The 19,580-nt window shown below is 44.5% G+C and overlaps 1 protein-coding gene across 1 annotated transcript in view; it reads right to left on the bottom strand.

Moving 5' to 3' along the window:
* Window positions 1-6,816: 6,816 nt before the first annotated feature.
* Window positions 6,817-19,580, bottom strand: part of adgb (androglobin) — a 118,349-nt gene continuing 105,585 nt past the window's right edge. The window contains exons 32-36 of the mRNA XM_036985453.2: window positions 17,853-18,008; window positions 17,639-17,729; window positions 17,409-17,526; window positions 7,588-7,771; window positions 6,817-7,273 (exon numbers count right to left, since the gene is read on the bottom strand). Of these exons, the coding sequence (XP_036841348.2) occupies window positions 7,082-7,273; window positions 7,588-7,771; window positions 17,409-17,526; window positions 17,639-17,729; window positions 17,853-18,008 (741 nt within the window). The 3' untranslated portion in view covers window positions 6,817-7,081. The remainder of the gene's footprint in view (window positions 7,274-7,587; window positions 7,772-17,408; window positions 17,527-17,638; window positions 17,730-17,852; window positions 18,009-19,580) is intronic.

The following is a 19,580-nucleotide window of genomic DNA, read 5'->3' as shown; positions in this document are numbered from 1 at the left end:
GTGGCGCTACAAAGTATTAATTTAAGGGGGCTGAATAATTTTGCACGCCCAATTTTTCAGTTTTTGATTTGTTAAAAAAGTTTGAAATATCCAATAAATGTCGTTCCACTTCATGATTGTGTCCCACTTGTTGTTGATTCTTCACAAAAAAATACAGTTTTATATCTTTATGTTTGAAGCCTGAAATATGGCAAAAGGTCGCAAAGTTCAAGGGGGCCGAATACTTTCGCAAGGCACTGTATATGGAGTCACAGGATTCTTTGATGCTGACCTTGTAAAAAGGCGAGTGCTTGTTTAACAAGGATAGGTCCAATCAGATTAAAATGGATGATTGCAAAAGGTCAGTGAAATATGCAGCTATGAACAGTAACAACCCAGAGATGATGGCGAGACAGAGACGGGTAAATAGAGAGTGCATACGTGGGAGTGTGTGTATATGAGAGAGAGAGAGAGAGAGAGAGAGAGAGAGGTGTTTGGTTTTGTGTGTGTAGGTAGGGGCTTGGATTGGATTGTGTGTGCATCTCTGCGTGTGTGTGTGTGAGCGTCTCTTTGTGTGTGTGTGTGAGAGCGCATCTCTTTGTGTGTGTGTGTGAGCGTCTCTTTGTGTGTGTGTGTGTGGGTGCGTGCGCCGAAGTGTGCATTGGAGCAGCAAGGCTCGGGGAATGGACGTGACGCGACACTGGCTGGCTAGTCTGCTCTACACTCAGGGCGGCACAGCTGGTATCAGTGCCTACAATCAGCAAAGGCGATAGGACTCCTATCAACAGACAACTCCCTGGGAGGAGACAGACGCTATGATTAAACTAAAGGGCACCGGTAATGTCATTAACGCGGTGACACAGGGCTTTTAGGGGAGCACATTCACACTGAGAAACTGCAGTCAAAGGAGCCAAAATGGAGGATTGTTCGGAGGTAAAAAAAACAAAAAACATCAGAAAGCGCAATGATCCCGACTGCACTGTTGAGGGATGACCGTGGCATAGGAGTGATGCCACCTGTCGGAAGACAATACATGAAGAGCTGTTTTAAAGAACCAAGTTGGAGACAGGTAAACTGATGTCCTCTTTTTGTCATTCATTGACTTGCAATCGTTTCTTTGCTACAGACGAAGGGGTATACAAAAATGGGTTCCTTTCCATTGTCATTGAATGCAATAGAAGGCATTAACTGGAAATTGATTGAATTGATTGAACACTACCCATGATTTTTATTGAATTGACAGGAATTAGTATGACATTGACCACCAACTGTGTTGATAACTCAGCAGGATTTATTTTCTGTCCCAGCGGCACACACAACAGGCAGATAAAGGAGTTGGAGGAGGAGAGGAGTGGGTGGAGAAATATGATGCTCACCGCATGCCTCTCTGGTCCTTCGCACCCTGTTTATCGCTGTCCCCGGCCGTCGATAATGATTATCAATATATGACAGTTCGGCATTCGACCGCCACCCCTCTGGGAAACGGGCCCGTCCTCCACAGGGTTCAAACGCACTGATCAACAAGTAAGTTCAGCAGTCTTTGACCATGACCGAACCGTGTGTGTGTGTATGCCCCGAGACATAAACAATATTCCTGGCTGTGGCAATTGGAACAGGTGCCTACAGAGTGAATTGACCTCCATGGATAGCTTGGATGGTTTTACCCAATGTCCTTCATAGACACTTAGAGTGATTGGGATTTCTAGTCTGTAAAGTGGCTGAGGAAGAAAGGTTGGAGATTGCAAAGAAAGAGAGGGGCCAAAGGATTACATTCAAGTAAGTAATTTAGAAGACACTCTTATAAGACACTCTTATAAGGAGTCTAATAAAGAAGACTGAAACAACCTCATGATTCCAGCATGTAATGTAAACATACATGTACTGTAATTACATCTTCAGAAAACAGGTTAGGGGTGAGAGAGTATTCCACGCTTCGTTCGATTTACATCCATAAACCAATTTTCATACCTCACACTGAAGCCTACGTGTCAATAATACAACTCTAATCTTCCAGATGTGGAGAGATATGAAGTAATCTTCCAAAGACAGTGAGAGATGAGAGATGTATGAATTAGGAAACAATACCTGAAGATATTATGCAGAGAGGGTTCTTACCAAGGCCCTGTCTCTATCTATAGTGACTCCCAGGGCCTCTAGTGGTAAATCAGGGGCTTAATTGTAATCGGTTTTCATTATGGTTCCTACGTCCCACGGCGGAGAAACTCAGCTTTATTGGCAACTTGACACCTCTCAGCTCAAGTGTAAAATAAGGCATGTCTGTTGCCGGTCAAACGCAATCACCGCTAATGAGAAGCAATTATGTTACGATATAATGGCCTGCCTGTCTGAAATTATTTAATGAAAAATGTGTCATCTGTCTGTCTGTTCATCTGTCAAGGCCTGAAGTGAACGCACACACGCAATAACACATATGGAATCATGTAGTAACCAAAAAAGTGTTTAACCAATCAAAATATATTTTATATTTGAGATTCTTCAAAGTTTCCACCCTTTGGCAGCTTTGCACACTCTTGGCATCCTCTCAACCAGTATGTAAACATTATTAAAGTGACCAGTGTTCTATGTCTAGGTACATAGGGAGCAGCCTCTAAGAACAGTCTGATGGCCTTGAGATTGAAGCTGATTTTCAGTCTCTCGGTTCCAGCTTTGATGCACCTGTACTGTGCCATCTTACATCCATAATCCTATATTCCCTAAACCCTATCCTAACCTTAAGCCTAAATCCTAACCCTAAAATAGCTTTTTTCCTCATGGGGACCGGAAAAAATAATTTTCCTAGTTTAACTATCCATGTGAGGACTTCTGATCCCCACAAGGATAGTAAAAAAAAAAACACTCCCTCAGTCCCTAAAGTCATGTTTGATCTCCTGAGTGACAGACAACTGCCAATCCCACCCCTGGTGTGACTGACAGTCTTCCTCTCTCTCCTGTCTCTTCCTGTTCTACCCCAGGAAGCAGCTGGACGATCGATGGACAGAGCACAGGGATTTACCACAGCGTGTCTCCACTCCACTGTCCATCCATTGACCCCCTGGGTTGTTTGACCTTCTGTCCAGTTCTCTACAAGAACTAGTCACTTAAAGTAGATACGGAGGTCCAACCTGGCATCCGGTGTAGATGTAACATAGCAAACATAAATCCAGGACATCCTGCAATTAGTATATGTTATGCTTCGTATGGTGTGTATTAATTTGTGGGATACATTCAACCGAAATGTGTCTTCTGCATTTAACCCAACCCCTCAATCAGAGGTGCAATCGACGTCTTGCTCAAGGGCAGAACGGCAGATTTTCCCAACTTGCCGGCTCAGGGATTCGAACCAGCAACCTTTTGGTTACTGGCCCAACGTTCTTAACCGCTAGGCTAGCGGTTGTGGTCCAGCATTCATTTTGTATGATATGTTATGAATTACAATTTTTATGATCTATTACGAATTGCAATTTGTACAAAAGTTCCGAATTTGCAAAACGTATGATAAATTCCTAATGTTAGGAAGGTGGCTAACATTTGCTAGGCTAGGGGTTAAGGTTAGGGGAAGCTAACATGCTAAGTAGTTGCAAATAAATAGTAAGTAGTTGCAAAGTTGCCAATTAGCTAAAATGCTACAGTTGTCCATGATGATTTGAACACACAACCTTGGGTTTGCTAGACATTCACATTACACGCTCACCCATCGTGGCTGACCAACAACCTTACTTTCATTTTTGCTTTAAATAACCTTCTGTCTAACCGTATCATACTAACTTGAGTGTCTCGGATGTACATTTACTATGTCTAGTCTATGAGACCAGGATGGGAGGTCCAATGGGAATCATATCTGCAAAAAGAGACCAAAGGATTGTCACAGCATTAACAGTTAGATTGTTAAAACATTCTGACGAGGATGTGTTTGCTTATCTGTTTGGTGCACCATTTTGTGTTTTCCTCAGCTGTGACCTTATTGTTGTGTTCACTCCTCCTGTATTTCTGACATTCAGCTATTTGTTATTTTCTCTCTGTTTTCCACCCTCATTTATTTGATATCTTGCTGTGTTGTCGCTCCTGTGCGTCTTGCACTCTGCTCCTTGACTGGGCGTCAGGGAGACAGATGAGGGAGTAAGGCTCAGGGGGAGTAACAGGGAAGGTAGAGCAGAGAAGGATTACTGAGGTGAAACTGCATCCAGGTCAGCATTTCTTTGCTACTAGTCTGGGGTGCTGTCCAGCTTTCATCATTTTGACGACAGAAAAAAAAACAAAGATGTGTGTGTGCGCGACAGCGTGTGAGAGTGTGTGTTAGGATGTGTCGGATTACTGCAGTAAAACCTTGAGCTCAATCCTGGAAGCCTACCTTCTCCTGTCTGTGGTGCAATCGTTCCATAAAACAGCAAGGCTCTGGCACCCTGCCTAACCCTCCTCATCAAACAGGGCTGAGAAGCAGTTCTCTCTCGCTCTCTTGTGGCAAAAGACTGTACCCCCTGGAGGATTTCAATTCCCAGACGGCAGTGCTGCAGCACAATGTGGAACCAGCGATCCAAATGACCCTCTCCCACCTCACTGAGCTCACAGAGGAGTCTATATGCGCGCATGAGTCAACCAACCAAATACAGAAAATACAATGTAAAGTGCTTTGAGATCTTGTTGAAAGAGCTATACAAAATTGCAGGAAGATTCAGTACTTCACGTGTGTGTGTGACTCAGTAAATGTGTGAATGGGTCAGGAAGTAGGGAGTCCGAATGTATGGATATATTGACAGGTTGAATGAGTCATCCTCTTGTTATTCTCTCCCTGTCTGTGTCAAAGACTCGCAAGTATGAGCGAATACCTTCTGACCGGCCGATCCATGTCCTTCTGTATGTAGATGGATGACTCAACGATTCCTATTTGTCATGGTGCTCAGCAGGGAGGGAAAGGGGTTCCAAAGCCCACACACGTCACTCAATGCCTGCTCTGTCTGTGTGTGTTGCTCCTGTTTCACCTGATTTCATCATCCCTTTCTCTACGCCTCCAATTAAGCCCCACAGATTCTCTCGTTACACACTGACACATTTAGTCAGACACACACACACACACACACACATATATATATATACACACACAACTAGGCTCGACCTCCCTTCTGCTCAAGGTTGTTTCATAGTTACCCTTCCCTCAGAACATATTTATATCCTATCATAAACACAACAGCTGCCGACTTACAGAACAGACGGCTTTACAATTAATACACACGTCGATGGCAATTACACTGTTACGGAATTTCATAATAAAGGACAGGTTTGCCATCGTGCTTTTCATTGAAAGAAGGTGAACAAGCTGCCAGGCATAGAAGGTTTTCCTGCACCTCAGTGGAAAGGGAAACAAACAAGAGAAAAACTGAAAATAACAATGATGAAATGAAAAGCGAGGGAGAGCAGAGGAAAAGGAAGCAGGGAACGCTCTGTGCCTGGAACAGGGTTTAGTGGATTAGCTCCGTCATGCGGCTACGGGGGGAAATAAGGGTTGTGTTGGCTGGATGAGGCCTGACTGCCAGGCTGAACAGACACACACACAGTCTGGACAGCACAGGCCTATGTGAGTACTCTCTTATTACGGTCTGCAGCTAGGTAGAACACACACTGACTGACAAGATACATACGTACATATTATCACACAATGTAGAGGTCTATGGTGACCTTGCCTACAATAACGACACTGTCATGTAGTGTTGTTGTAGGCCATAGGAACATGCCAGAATTCTCCATAAGGATGTGTGAGGTGAGCCATCTACAACCAAACAATGGAATAGCTCTGTACACCCTTGCGCCGCTGACTCAACCTGCAACAAACACACACACATTTGCACGCATTAACATGTGCACTCACACAATAGTTTCTTCTGGCACAAAATATAACTATTCATTATTGTCAACCTTGAGAATCCCATAGCATTTCGAAGGCTTTTAGATTAGAGCACCGATGAGGGTTTATTAAGCATTAACACCACTAGATGGCACCATTGCCCCTTTCTTTTTCATTTGATTTCCCGTTCCTCAGCACCTGACTAGGATTACACTGACTGGGCTCTCCTCTCCTCAGGACTGTTTGAATACTTTATAAATGCAGCCTTCCTTCCTACCTACACTTCCCTGAAGTCATCATGAATCTGAGTTGATTGGTGGACGTAATAAGGCAGCAGTTTGCTTTCACCTATTCAGTCACTTCTAGATCTGTGCTTACCTCAAGAGAACAAGGAAGGATGCATCTCTGAAGTATTGGACCAGGGCCATTGTCCTACCTGTGAGAAGCTGTACCAAAGATGTCAAGATTGTTGATTCAGGCTTTGACTGTACCACTGTCTCTAACTCAGGGCATCAGAGCTGTAATACTTGTAGTTCAAACATATTCTCTGTTTCCTTCTACTTTGACCAAAGCTGGTTTGCCTGCCATCAACACTACCATTGATCAGCAAGGTGAGCTTATTGGGAATGAACCAAACCAGGCCGCAAATACGAATGGTGCGAGGCAGTCTTAACCAACCAATCAGTCAGTCAGCCAGCCCATAGATGTTTGGTTGAGCCCAACACTTGTGTCTTCCATTGATCTGGTGATCCAGTCAATACTGTGACCTTCAAAACTGCAGATGAATATAAAGGTAAAATCAGTAATGCGTAGGTATTAAAGATGTCCCTGGCGTTCTTTAGAGGGAAGTGATCAATAATTGAGGAAATGACTGACAACTGGGTTCTGTGCATTTTCTATTTCTGTCATTTTGATGTCTGCAATATGTTTTCTTGCAATGGGCAAGATGTTTCACTGTATAGGAGTTACAAGTAAGCAACCTGAGGTTTGAGTCCTCCAGATAGCTGACACAGTGTTTTAATGACAGACAGAAAGAACAGACAACATTGCAGCACTATCAGAATCAGACTGGAATAACAAATACATGTGAATAGTATTTAATGAAGCACTATTTGCAATAAAATAATATTTTCTAAACACTGAAGTAAAAACACTTTAGGTGAATATTGCTCTCTATAAATATTGCTCTATATCGTAACGACTGACTCAGATTGGCTGACAATCAAGGAGGAGGGGTTGGGGACAGTGAAGGCGTACCCAATGGGATCACTTCTTCTTGCTGGCACTTTTGGCCTGCTTGCTGGGTTGCTGGACGGCGTTCTTCTCAAGCTCCACCTGCCTAGCGGCCTCCAGAGCCAACTCTTCCTCCTCCTGACGACGAAGCTCCGCCTCCAGTAGCCGGTTTCGGAACACCTCCCGGGCCGCCAGCACCTTCTGACGCTGCACTCCCAGCGCCACCTGGACAGAGAGAGAGGGAAGGGGACAAAGAAGGCGGTACGAGAGATGGTCAACTGATATCCTAGCCTCACGAGCTGCCTGATCTCGCGAGTTCCCACAAATGGCGAACCATTCATGTAAGCTCGCGTGATCAAGCGGCTCGGAAGGCTACTGATATTCTATCCTGTCCTGTCCCTTTTCCTCTCAAAGTCATAACAGTATGAATCACAGTTTTATACTGTTTGTGCAGAGTTGTTCTGTTCTCTGTGTTGTGTGTATGTGTGTGTGCACGTACCTGTGCGTTATATGTACAACCCCGTTAACCCTGTGCTGACCTGTAGGCCGTCGTACATCTCCAGCTGGCGTCTCTTGAGCTCCTTCCTGTTAGCCTGCTCCTGCCTGCGGTGTTCCAGCACAGTGTCTCTGACCAACCTGAAGCCCTGGATCTGCTCTAAGCGCTCCCTCCGCTGGGCCTCCTCCATCACCTGGTCCTTCAGAACAGGAACCTCCTGCTGCCTCCTACACAGTAGAGCACAGCATACAGGGCAACATGCTTAGTTAGGAAGAATATCTGGGGCCATATGTGTCAAGCGTCTCAGAGGAGGAGTGCTGATTGAGCCTCAGTTTTGCCTTTTAGATCATCACGAAAAAGATGACATGGATAGAGGGGACCTGGGGCTGGATTCACAAAATATTACTTATGAAAAAAAGTTAAGAAGTTTAAGGAACAAAATAGGAAGTTCATAAGATAGTTCGTAAATGCAATTCCTCAAAATGTTCTTAGGAATTCGTAGTTTCCTTAGGAACTTCATAAAATGTCTTATGTGGCATTGACATTAGTAACGTGCTTGAAACCAATAAATAAGCCTATGTGACAGGGATGATCGGATTGAGTTATTTCGTTATTTTTTCACACATCATATAGCCATCACACTAGCTATATCAAAATCAAAAAATGGTCAACCAAGAAAAGAGATTGAAGTGAAGGTGGAGGAAATAGCAGCCAGGAAAAAGGTTGCTGTTGGGGAGACTTGATAACCAAAAAGAAAGGATGGGCGAGAGTGGCCGAGTCTGTCTCTGCCGTCGGGGGTATGGCAAGGGACAGTGACGCCGTAAAAAAAAAAAGTGGTCCGACATCAAGTAGGCTGCTAAGAAGAAGGGAGATGAGAGACCATTCATGTGGACAAGCTGGAGGAGAAGGTGTCGCCCATCATAGAGATGGTGGTAGAGGGACTGCGCGACCGGTAAGTTAGTTAGCGATGTTAGCTAGCTAACGTGTAAAGACATTATAGCCAACGACATTAACATTAGCTAAGCTAGCCATGTTCTTCTTTGCAAATTGACAAGATTAGCGCTAGCAATTTAACACTTCTAGAATATTGTAATATATTGTTAATTACTAGCTAGCTAGGTAATGCGTGGTTCATATGTATTCTTGCTGTATTTAAATATCCGGTAGCCAAATGTGTCTGTAGCGCAAGAAAACGTTCATGGTTGCAAAAGTGTTTAGCTGTCCTAAAGTTAAGCACATTTCAAAAGAAGAAATCTTAAAGCATTATTTTCAAGAATCCCATTTCTTCTTAACTTTTTTCTTAGGAAGAAACTTAGGAAAAACCTTAAGAACATTTCCAATAACTTTATTGAGGAATAGCAACTTTGCTCAACTTTCATCTTAAGTCTATAGTTAAGGAAAACATGTCAGTTAAGAAGAAATATCTTCTTAAGAAGGTTTTGTGAATCCGGTCCCTGATCCTAGATCAGCACTCCTATTCTGAGACTGGTACAGCGGTCTATATGAAACAGACATTGAAAAGACATTGAAACAGAGAACAATTCCTTATCATTCTCTCCAAGATCGCATAGCAGTTCAGACGTCTTTTGTCCTCGTCTTGTCGTGTCCTGTATATATATATATATATATTTACAACTTTTTTCACATACATTTTATTTTTATTTTCCATCAACTCATATTCAAAACACTCTCCTGCAACCAGCCTCACCAATTTATATTTATAAAAAACTATTATTTACCTCAGATCTGTAATCCTCCAAGAAGCTAGCCAGAAACTCCAAGAAGCTAGCCAGAAACTAGCCAGAAGCTAGCCAGGAGCTAGCCCAGAAGCTAATCCAGAAGCTAATCAGAAGCTAGTTAGCTTCTTTACTGGCAAATCGTTAGTATTCAGCTAACCACGGTTTGTGGTCATCAGCTATCCTTTAGCTCGAAAATCTATCGCCAGTTTTGTACGGCGCAGCGCGGCTCGGAACGGAACATACCGGACCAATTTTTCTCTCCATGTCCCTGGATTTCAACTGCTCTCTGGACATTCATACCCGGATCTCACAGCTAGCTAGCTGCTATCCGTGTGACAGTCGGCTTTCGTCGATTCCGGAGCAAACATCGATTGTTCCGGTGCTAGCCAGCTCCGTCAATCACTCCTGAGTTCCATCATTCACTCCTGGGCTGCAGTCACCTATCCGGACCCGTTTTACTGCCTACGCGGAGCCCCACCGGGCCTTCACAACTGGACTGCCGACGTTATCTACCTGAAGGAGATCCGGCTGGCTCCTCCGTCGCGACGTTACCTGAACGCCCATCTGCGGCCCGCTAACCGTTAGCTGTCTTACCGGCTGCTATCTGAATAGACAATCGGACAATTTATTTATTTTTATTATTATTATTATGTTTTCTTCTCGGGCCTCTATAACTATATCTATTGTTCTTATCTTTGTTGTTGTTGTGTGATTTGGATTAATCCCCTCTACCACACGGAACCCCACTAATCTACTGACCGAACGCAAGAGGTGGCTAACAACATACCTCCATCCTATGCTAGCTTGCTACCGATGGCCTGGCTAGCTGTCTAAATCGCCGTGACCCTCAACCAACCTCTCCACTCACTGGACCCTTTTGATCACTCGACTAAGCATGCCTCTCCTTAATGTCAATATGTCTTGTCCATTGCTGTTCTGGTTAGTGTTTATTGGCTTATTTCACTGTAGAGCCTCTAGTCCTGCTCACTATACCTTATCCAACCTATTAGTTCCACCACCCACACATGCAATGACATCTCCTGGTTTCAATGATGTTTCTAGAGACAATATCTCTCTCTTCATCACTCAATACCTAGGTTTACCTCCACTGTATTCACATCCTACCTTATCCTACCCCCAGAAACCTCCTTTTACTCTCTGTTCCAGACGTTCTAGACGACCAATTCTTATTGCTTTTAGCCGCACCCTTATTCTACTCCTCCTATGTTCCTCTGGCGATGTAGAGGTGAATCCAGGCCCTGCAGTGCCTAGCTCCACTCCTATTCCCCAGGCGCTCTCTTTTGACGACTTCTGTAACCGTAATAGCCTTGGTTTCATGCATGTTAACATTAGAAGCCTCCTCCCTAAGTTTGTTCTATTCACTGCTTTAGCACACTCTGCCAACCCGGATGTTCTAGCTGTGTCTGAATCCTGGCTTAGGAAGACTACCAAAAATTCAGACATTTTAATTCCAAACTACAACATTTTCAGACAAGATAGAACTGCCAAAGGGGGCGGTGTTGCAATCTACTGCAAAGATAGCCTGCAGAGTTCTGTCCTACTATCCAGGTCTGTACCCAAACAATTTGAACTTCTACTTTTAAAAATCCACCTCTCTAAAAACAAGTCTCTCACCGTTGCCGCCTGCTATAGACCACCCTCTGCCCCCAGCTGTGCTCTGGACACCATATGTGAACTGATTGCCCCCCATCTATCTTCAGAGCTCATGCTGCTAGGCGACCTAAACTGGAACATGCTTAACACCCCAGCCATCCTACAATCTAAACTTGATGCCCTCAATCTCACACAAATTATCAATGAACCTACCAGGTACCTCCCCAAAGCCTTAAACACGGGCACCCTCATAGATATCATCCTAACCAACTTCCCCTCTAAATACACCTCTGCTGTCTTCAACCAAGATCTCAGCGATCACTGCCTCATTGCCTGCATCCGTAATGGGTCAGCGGTCAAACGACCTCCTCTCATCACTGTAAAACGCTCCCTGAAACACTTCAGCGAGCAGGCCTTTCTAATCGACCTGGCCGGGGTATCCTGGAAGGATATTGACCTCATCCCGTCAGTAGAGGATGCCTGGATATTTTTTTTAAATGCCTTCCTAACCATCTTAAATAAACATGCCCCATTCAAGAAATTTAGAACCAGGAACAGAGATAGCCCTTGGTTCTCCCCAGACCTGACTGCCCTTAACCAACACAAAAACATCCTATGGCGTTCTGCATTAGCATCGAACAGCCCCCGTGATATGCAGCTGTTCAGGGAAGCTAGAAACCATTATACACAGGCAGTTAGAAAAGCCAAGGCTAGCTTTTTCAAGCAGAAATTTGCTTCTTGCAACACTAACTCAAAAAAGGTCTGGGACACTGTAAAGTCCATGGAGAATAAGAACACCTCCTCCCAGCTGCCCACTGCACTGAAGATAGGAAACACTGTCACCACTGATAAATCCACCATAATTGAAAATTTCAATAAGCATTTTTCTACGGCTGGCCATGCTTTCCACCTGGCTACTCCTACCCCGGTCAACAGCACTGCACCCCCAACAGCAACTCGCCCAAGCCTTCCCCATTTCTCCTTCTCCCAAATCCATTCAGCTGATGTTCTGAAAGAGCTGCAAAATCTGGACCCCTACAAATCAGCCGGGCTAGACAATCTGGACCCTTTCTTTCTAAAATTATCTGCCAAAATTGTTGCCACCCCTATTACTAGCCTGTTCAACCTCTCTTTCGTGTCGTCTGAGATTCCCAAAGATTGGAAAGCAGCTGCGGTCATCCCCCTCTTCAAAGGGGGGGACACTCTTGACCCAAACTGCTACAGACCTATATCTATCCTACCATGCCTTTCTAAGGTCTTCGAAAGCCAAGTCAACAAACAGATTACCGACCATTTCGAATCTCACCATACCTTCTCTGCTATGCAATCTGGTTTCAGAGCTGGTCATGGGTGCACCTCAGCCACGCTCAAGGTCCTAAACGATATCTTAACCGCCATCGATAAGAAACATTACTGTGCAGCCGTATTCATTGATCTGGCCAAGGCTTTCAACTCTGTCAATCACCACATCCTCATCGGCAGACTCAACAGCCTTGGTTTCTCAAATGATTGCCTCGCCTGGTTCACCAACTACTTCTCTGATAGAGTTCAGTGTGTCAAATTGGAGGGTCTGTTGTCCGGACCTCTGGCAGTCTCTATGGGGGTGCCACAGGGTTCAATTCTTGGTCCGACTCTCTTCTCTGTATACATCAATGAGGTCGCTCTTGCTGCTGGTGAGTCTCTGATCCACCTCTACGCAGACGACACCATTCTGTATACTTCCGGCCCTTCTTTGGACACTGTGTTAACAACCCTCCAGGCAAGCTTCAATGCCATACAACTCTCCTTCCGTGGCCTCCAATTGCTCTTAAATACAAGTAAAACTAAATGCATGCTCTTCAACCGATCGCTACCTGCACCTACACGCCTGTCCAACATCACTACTCTGGACGGCTCTGACTTAGAATACGTGGACAACTACAAATACTTAGGTGTCTGGTTAGACTGTAAACTCTCCTTCCAGACCCATATCAAACATCTCCAATCCAAAGTTAAATCTAGAATTGGCTTCCTATTTCGCAACAAAGCATCCTTCACTCATGCTGCCAAACATACCCTTGTAAAACTGACCATCCTACCAATCCTCGACTTTGGCGATGTCATTTACAAACAAGCCTCCAATACCCTACTCAATAAATTGGATGCAGTCTATCACAGTGCAATCCGTTTTGTCACCAAAGCCCCATATACTACCCACCATTGCGACCTGTACGCTCTCGTTGGCTGGCCCTCGCTTCATACTCGTCGCCAAACCCACTGGCTCCATGTCATCTACAAGACCCTGCTAGGTAAAGTCCCCCCTTATCTCAGCTCGCTGGTCACCATAGCATCTCCCACCTGTAGCACACGCTCCAGCAGGTATATCTCTCTAGTCACCCCCAAAACCAATTCTTTCTTTGGCCGCCTCTCTTTCCAGTTCTCTGCTGCCAATGACTGGAACGAGCTACAAAAATCTCTGAAACTGGAAACACTTATCTCCCTCACTAGCTTTAAGCACCAACTGTCAGAGCAGCTCACAGATTACTGCACCTGTACATAGCCCACCTATAATTTAGCCCAAACAACTACCTCTTTCCCAACTGTATTTAATTTATTTATTTATTTTGCTCCTTTGCACCACATTATTTTTATTTCTACTTTGCACATTATTGCATTGCAAAACTACCATTCCAGTGTTTTACTTGCTATATTGTATTTACCTTGCCACCATGGCCTTTTTTGCCTTTACCTCCCTTCTCACCTCATTTGCTCACATTGTATATAGACTTGTTTATACTGTATTATTGACTGTATGTTTGTTTTACTCCATGTGTAACTCTGTGTCGTTGTATCTGTCGAACTGCTTTGCTTTATCTTGGCCAGGTCGCAATTGTAAATGAGAACTTGTTCTCAACTTGCCTACCTGGTTAAATAAAGGTAAAATAAAATAAAAATAAAATAAAAACCATAAGCATTTATCTGAAGTAAGACTATGATACAATTTGAATTTGAATACTATAAAAATAGTCAAAAGTAGAGGGAGCAAGAGGGCCAAAGAGATAGTGGGTGAGGGAGTACAAGAATGATCAAAATGATCATCCGAGGACACATTCCCCTCCCCTCCATCTCATAAACTGCATATCATTGACCTTTCCTTGTCTCCTATACCAGATCCTACACCCCTTCCCAACACACACACACACACACACACACACACACACACACACACACCCTCTGTCCCTCCCTCCCTCCCTCGGAGATGCCCATCTCTCCTCATACTGTATGGAAGGAAAGATGATGCACTAGGCTGGTGTATGATGAGATGTCAGAAATAGACTATAGGATTGGGCTGCAGAGTCGAGGCGTCTGGTCAGGGCCAGATATGACTGAGTGTAGTAGGTCTCCTGGGGCCCGGGGAAGAGAGGTGAGGTGGGTGAGGTATTTAAAGGTAGATTAGAAAAGGCTAAATATGGCTGTCTATTTCCCAAGGGGGGGCGGGGGGTGATGGGAGCTAATGGACTTAGGATGGTTAATGAACATCACCCTCTCCGCCCTCCGAGTGTGCCTGTGTGTCTGGAAGAGTGTGTGTGTGTCTGTGTCTAGAAGTGAGTGTGTGTGTGTGTGTGTGTCTGCAATTGTGTGTTTGCAGGTGTGTGTGAATCAGGGCGGGTGTCTACAGCCATTAACCAGAGGAGCAGACGGCAGCACACACACACACACACACACACACACTGGGACAAAGGGGGTGGGCTGGGGAGGGGTGAAGAGAGGGGCACGTCTCACAGGAGTGGCGGGCTTATTGGAACCCCAAAATAGCTCCTTAATTAATAAACCCAAATATCATCCAATTTATCATGTAGAACCAGCAGAGTAGAGAGGAGAATGGGAGAGAGAGGAGAATGGGAGAGAGAGGAGAGGATAGAGAGCGGAGATATGTATAAACCTTGCGGTCTGTCTCTCCTACATTTGCAACATTGTTTCAATATTCAAATTCGATCTCCAGCTGTCCCATAGTGATGAACGTGTCGGGATGAGACCGACAGGCAGGCAGAGTGAGCACATTTTCTATGCCAGGCGAATTTGCGCCTCATTAATTAATTTTTATGGATGTATCCAAATAAATGTCACTAGAAAACAGCTTAAACAAATACAAATGCAGCTACATTGCTGTTAGTCTGGCTGCACTTTTTGACGTGACTAAGTTAGCCGTAGTTGACTAGCTAGCAAGCAAAGGATAAGAACGTTGTCAGTCAGTATGGCAATGGAACATTTAGAACAAACTACTGGATCACGTCCATAGATACAGAACAAAAAGACTGAACAACTGGGTTGCGTCTCTGACAACCGAACCGATAGAACGGACGACCAGTCGGCTTGGTTAGCAACCCTAGATTTGTATTGGGACTACATCTCGTGGAAGGATGAAATTAATCAAATAATCAAAATAAAGTTTTTAATAAAAATTTGTCAAGCGTTATTTAAATATGTTGGTAACCAGTTGTATAAAAGTGATAATCCCCTCAAAGCCTGTGCATTCGGAAAGTATTCAGACCCCTTGAGTTTTTCCACATTTTGTTACGTTACAGCTATGTTTAAAAATGTATCAAATAGTTTTTTGCTCATAAATCTACACACAATACCTCACAATGACAAAGCAAAAACAGGTTTTTAGATATTTTTGCAAATGTATTACAAATAAAAAACTGAAAATATGACATTTACATAAGTATTCAGACTCTTTACTCAGTACTTTGTTGAAGCACCTTAGGCAGTGATTACAGCCTCGAGTCTTCTTGGGTATGAAGCTACGAGCTTGACACACCTGTATTTGTGGATTTCAGGCCAAAGAGTTCAATCTTGGTTTCATTAGACCAGATAATCTTGTTTCTCATGGTCTGAGAGTCCTTTAGGTGCCTTTTGGCAAACTCCAAGTGGTCTGTCATTTGCCTTGTACTGAGGAGTGGCTTCCGTCTGGCTTCCGCCACTCTACCATAAAAGCCTGATTGGTTGAGTGCTGCAGAGATGGTTGTCCTTCTGGAAGGTTCTCCCATTTCCACAGAGGAACTCTTTCAGAGTGACCATCAAGTTTTTGGTCACCTCCCTGACAAGGCCCTTCTCCCCCAATTGCTGTTTGGCCGGGCAGCCAGCTCTAGGAAGAGTCTTGGTGGTTTCAAACTTCTTCCATTTAAGAATGATGGAGGCCACTGTATTCTTGGGGACCTTCAATTCTGGGTATTCTGGGTATCCTTCCCCAAATGTGTGCCTCGACACAATCCTGTCTCGGAGCTCTACGGACAATTCCCTCGACCTCATGGCTTGGTTTTAGCTCTGAAATGCACTGTCAACTGTGGGACCTTATATAGACAGGTGTGTGCCTCTCCAAATCATGTCCAATCAATTGAATTTAGCACAGGTGGACTCCAATCAAGTTGTAGAAACATCTCAAGGATGATCAATGAAAACAGGATGCACCTGAGCTCAATTTCAAGTCTCACAGCAAACGGTCTGAATACTTATGTAAATAGGTATTTGTTTTTTATTTTGAATACATTTGCAAAAAATTCTAAAAACTGTTCTCGCTTTGTCATTATGTGGTATTGTGTGTAGACTGATGAGGGAAAACATTTACTTGATCCATTTTAGAATAAAGCTGCAACAAAACAAAATGTGGAAAAAGTCAAGGGGTCTAAAAGCTTCCCGAATGCACTGTGTTCAGCAGAACCAATATATCCTCAAAACAACGGCTTCGAGGGCATTATCACTTCAATAGAGGCGTGTGATCTTGTCATGCTGTTGTTTAAAGCTCCAATGGAAGCTGGGGTTGCAACCCCAGAGAGGACCAGAAAGAAAAGCTAGCGAGGCTAAACCTGCTGATGTATGGAGACTGGGAGGGCTGCTGAGTAGGCAGGCACACACACACACACACTGAAGGAAGTAGAGCTAGTAGACAGAAGACAGTCTATCCACTATTGCCTTAAGCAGAGAAAAATTAAACAGCGTCTTCAACATACACACTGAGTAATAGTGTCCAGGGCTCAGCTACAGATTGGAATTACCCCCCTCTCACCTTCTACCCCTGTGACTCTGGGTCAATAAAATGTCCACAGAACAGCTGCATTAAAACTCCATTGATTATAACCCACTATCTATGACGAAGGAAGGATAAAACATGAGGGTGCATTAGACACTGATCGCGCGCACGACAGAGAGCCATGGTGCAGATGAAAACAGCTTGTCCAGTGACAGCAGGAAATGAGCCAGGCCTGTGTATCACCTCCAGACCCTGCAAAGAGGGACCGATATACTGGGCTAGTCTGGGGTGGTGAGGGGACACATCACATTACCGTGGGTTACCGAGAGAGGAAACTAGGGTCACAGAGGGGACTGGAGGTGAAGGGGAGAAGAGGGCAAGACAGCTGGTTAAATGGCTTCAGTGGATTGTACTCTATGGGTCAGGGAGACCCATCTTACCAAACTGGAAAAACATATCAGAGAGAGAGAGAGAGAGAATTATACTGAGAGAGTGAGAGACCTGATGAAGGGGGTGTAGTCCATAGGTAAGTGGTGCTGGGAGGGATCTGGTTGGCTGAGGAGAGCCAGCTCCTGATTGGACGGACTCATATGAGCATCAGGAGACTGGGAGTGGATAGCTGCAGGAAAACCAGAAAAATACATCACTAAACCTACTGTTCATAACAGGTGACCATTGCTTTCATCAACTGTTCTACAAAATACTGTATAAAAGTTAGCAGAGTGTGGTACCTGGCTCTCCACTCTCTGTTCCATCAGTGGGTGTGTCTGCATTGGCCCCACTTAGGAGTTTGTTAATGAACTGTATTCTGGACTGGCGGGCCTGAAACACATTACAACATCCTCAATACTGTTACATATCTATTAATATTGATTATTACTCAATCACCATGTCATGAGAGAGAGAAACAAAAAAAGGAGAGATACACTATAGAGTTTGTTCTACCTTGATACACCTGCCAGGCTCAGCGGTCTCCCAGGCCTGTTTCATTGCTCTGATTTCATCCAGTCTCTCTGTGTCCTTCCTCACCTCGATTACCTCCGCATCACACTGGTCACTCACCACACGCAGCGTCCAGTAAGGCTTCGACTGATCCAGGCTCTACAAACACACACATACACAAATAGCCTTCATAAGCTTCAGAGGGAGGTTACAGATATCTCCCAATATCTCTTTCTTATGGCGCTATAGCCAGCCAGTCTTGCATAAAGAGAGAAGAGACACAGCTCCAAGTCATGATGTACTCACCTGTCTATCTCATCCGTGCACATGACGGAGGATCATTTCTCAGCTCATCTATTCACAAATCATATCCGCTCTCCCTCGTTCAGCTCGTGCTGCATCAACGGTGCAGCAAAAACAACGGCTACGTCAAAATTGAAATTTAGTCAAGGAGAGCGCTTTTAGAGAAATCTGCCTTTCAAGTGGCATTGTCTTTAGTGGTTGTGACAAATAGGCAGTGGAGAAAAGCAATTACAAAGGGAGCAGAGCATGGTCAGAGCTACAGCTTTAGTTAGGTCTATTAAAACAATACAGGGTTTCCTCCCGAGTGGCGCAGCGGTCGGAGGCACTGCACCGCAGTGCAAGGGGCCTCACTACAGACCTGGGTTCCCAGGCTGTGTTGTAGCCGGCTGCAACCGGGAGACCCATGAGGCGGTGCACAATTGGCCCTACGTCGTCCGGGTTAGGGAACGGTTTGGCCGGCAAGTCATTATCCAATCGCGCTATAGCGACTCCTTGTGGCGGGCAAGGTGCATGTACGCTGACTTCGGTCGCCAGTTGTATGGTGTTTCCTCTGACACAGTGGTGTGGCTGGCTTCCGGGTTAAGCAAGCATTGTGTCAAGAAGAATTACGGCTTGGCGGGGCCGTGTGTCGGAGGACGCAAGGCTCTCAACCTTCGGCTCTCCCGAGTCCGTACAGGAGTTGCAGCAATGGGACAAGAACTACCAATTGGATTTCACGAAAATTGAGAAGAAAAACAGGTAAAAAGTATATATGTATATATATTTAGAGTACCAGTCAAAAGTTTGGACACACCTACTCATTCAAGGGTTTTTCTTTATTTTTACTATGTTCTACAGTGATTGCTTCACTGTGGGGATGGTGTTGTCATGACTGTCCTGACCAGGTCAAATTATAGGAGACCACAACCCTACAGATTATCTCTCAACCCCAACAGAGGAGGAGAGATCTAGGAGTCTGAAGATGTGGGGGTTTTATGACCCCTCACGCCCCTGGTAAATCTCAGGCCACAGACAAATTCCTTTGTCCTGTTACTATGGAGAACCAGCCTCAGAACATTAAACATGAAATAAAGGGACTTTGGAACAATGGTTTCCGTCAGCCACAATGGTGGTCATGACGATAGATGGAATATGAAAATGTATGTCCTTTTGGTTTTGTTATTAAAGGTTAATAGATGACGTTATTACGAAAACATTGTAACGTGAAGAGTTTTCCTAGTATATGTTTGATGTTTGTACATTGTACATTAAAATGTCCAAATCAAAGGGAATGTTTTGGGGAAGATGAAATGTGAAGTTAGTTGTCTAAAATTGGATTTGAATAAAATCTAGACCTTGCCTCATTAACTTGGTACGCCCAGAGAATTGCCCTAAAGGCGGTTACGCCCACTTTTGACCCAAGGGTATAAAACCTGTGAGTATAGACTT

This window comes from Oncorhynchus mykiss, chromosome 8 (assembly GCF_057628025.1).
Source record: "Oncorhynchus mykiss isolate SJ-2025 chromosome 8, ASM5762802v1, whole genome shotgun sequence".
In the NCBI taxonomy this organism is placed as follows: Eukaryota; Metazoa; Chordata; class Actinopteri; order Salmoniformes; family Salmonidae; genus Oncorhynchus; species Oncorhynchus mykiss.
The sequence above is the reverse complement of the archived record's forward strand: the minus strand, read 5'-3'. Positions and strand labels throughout refer to the sequence as shown.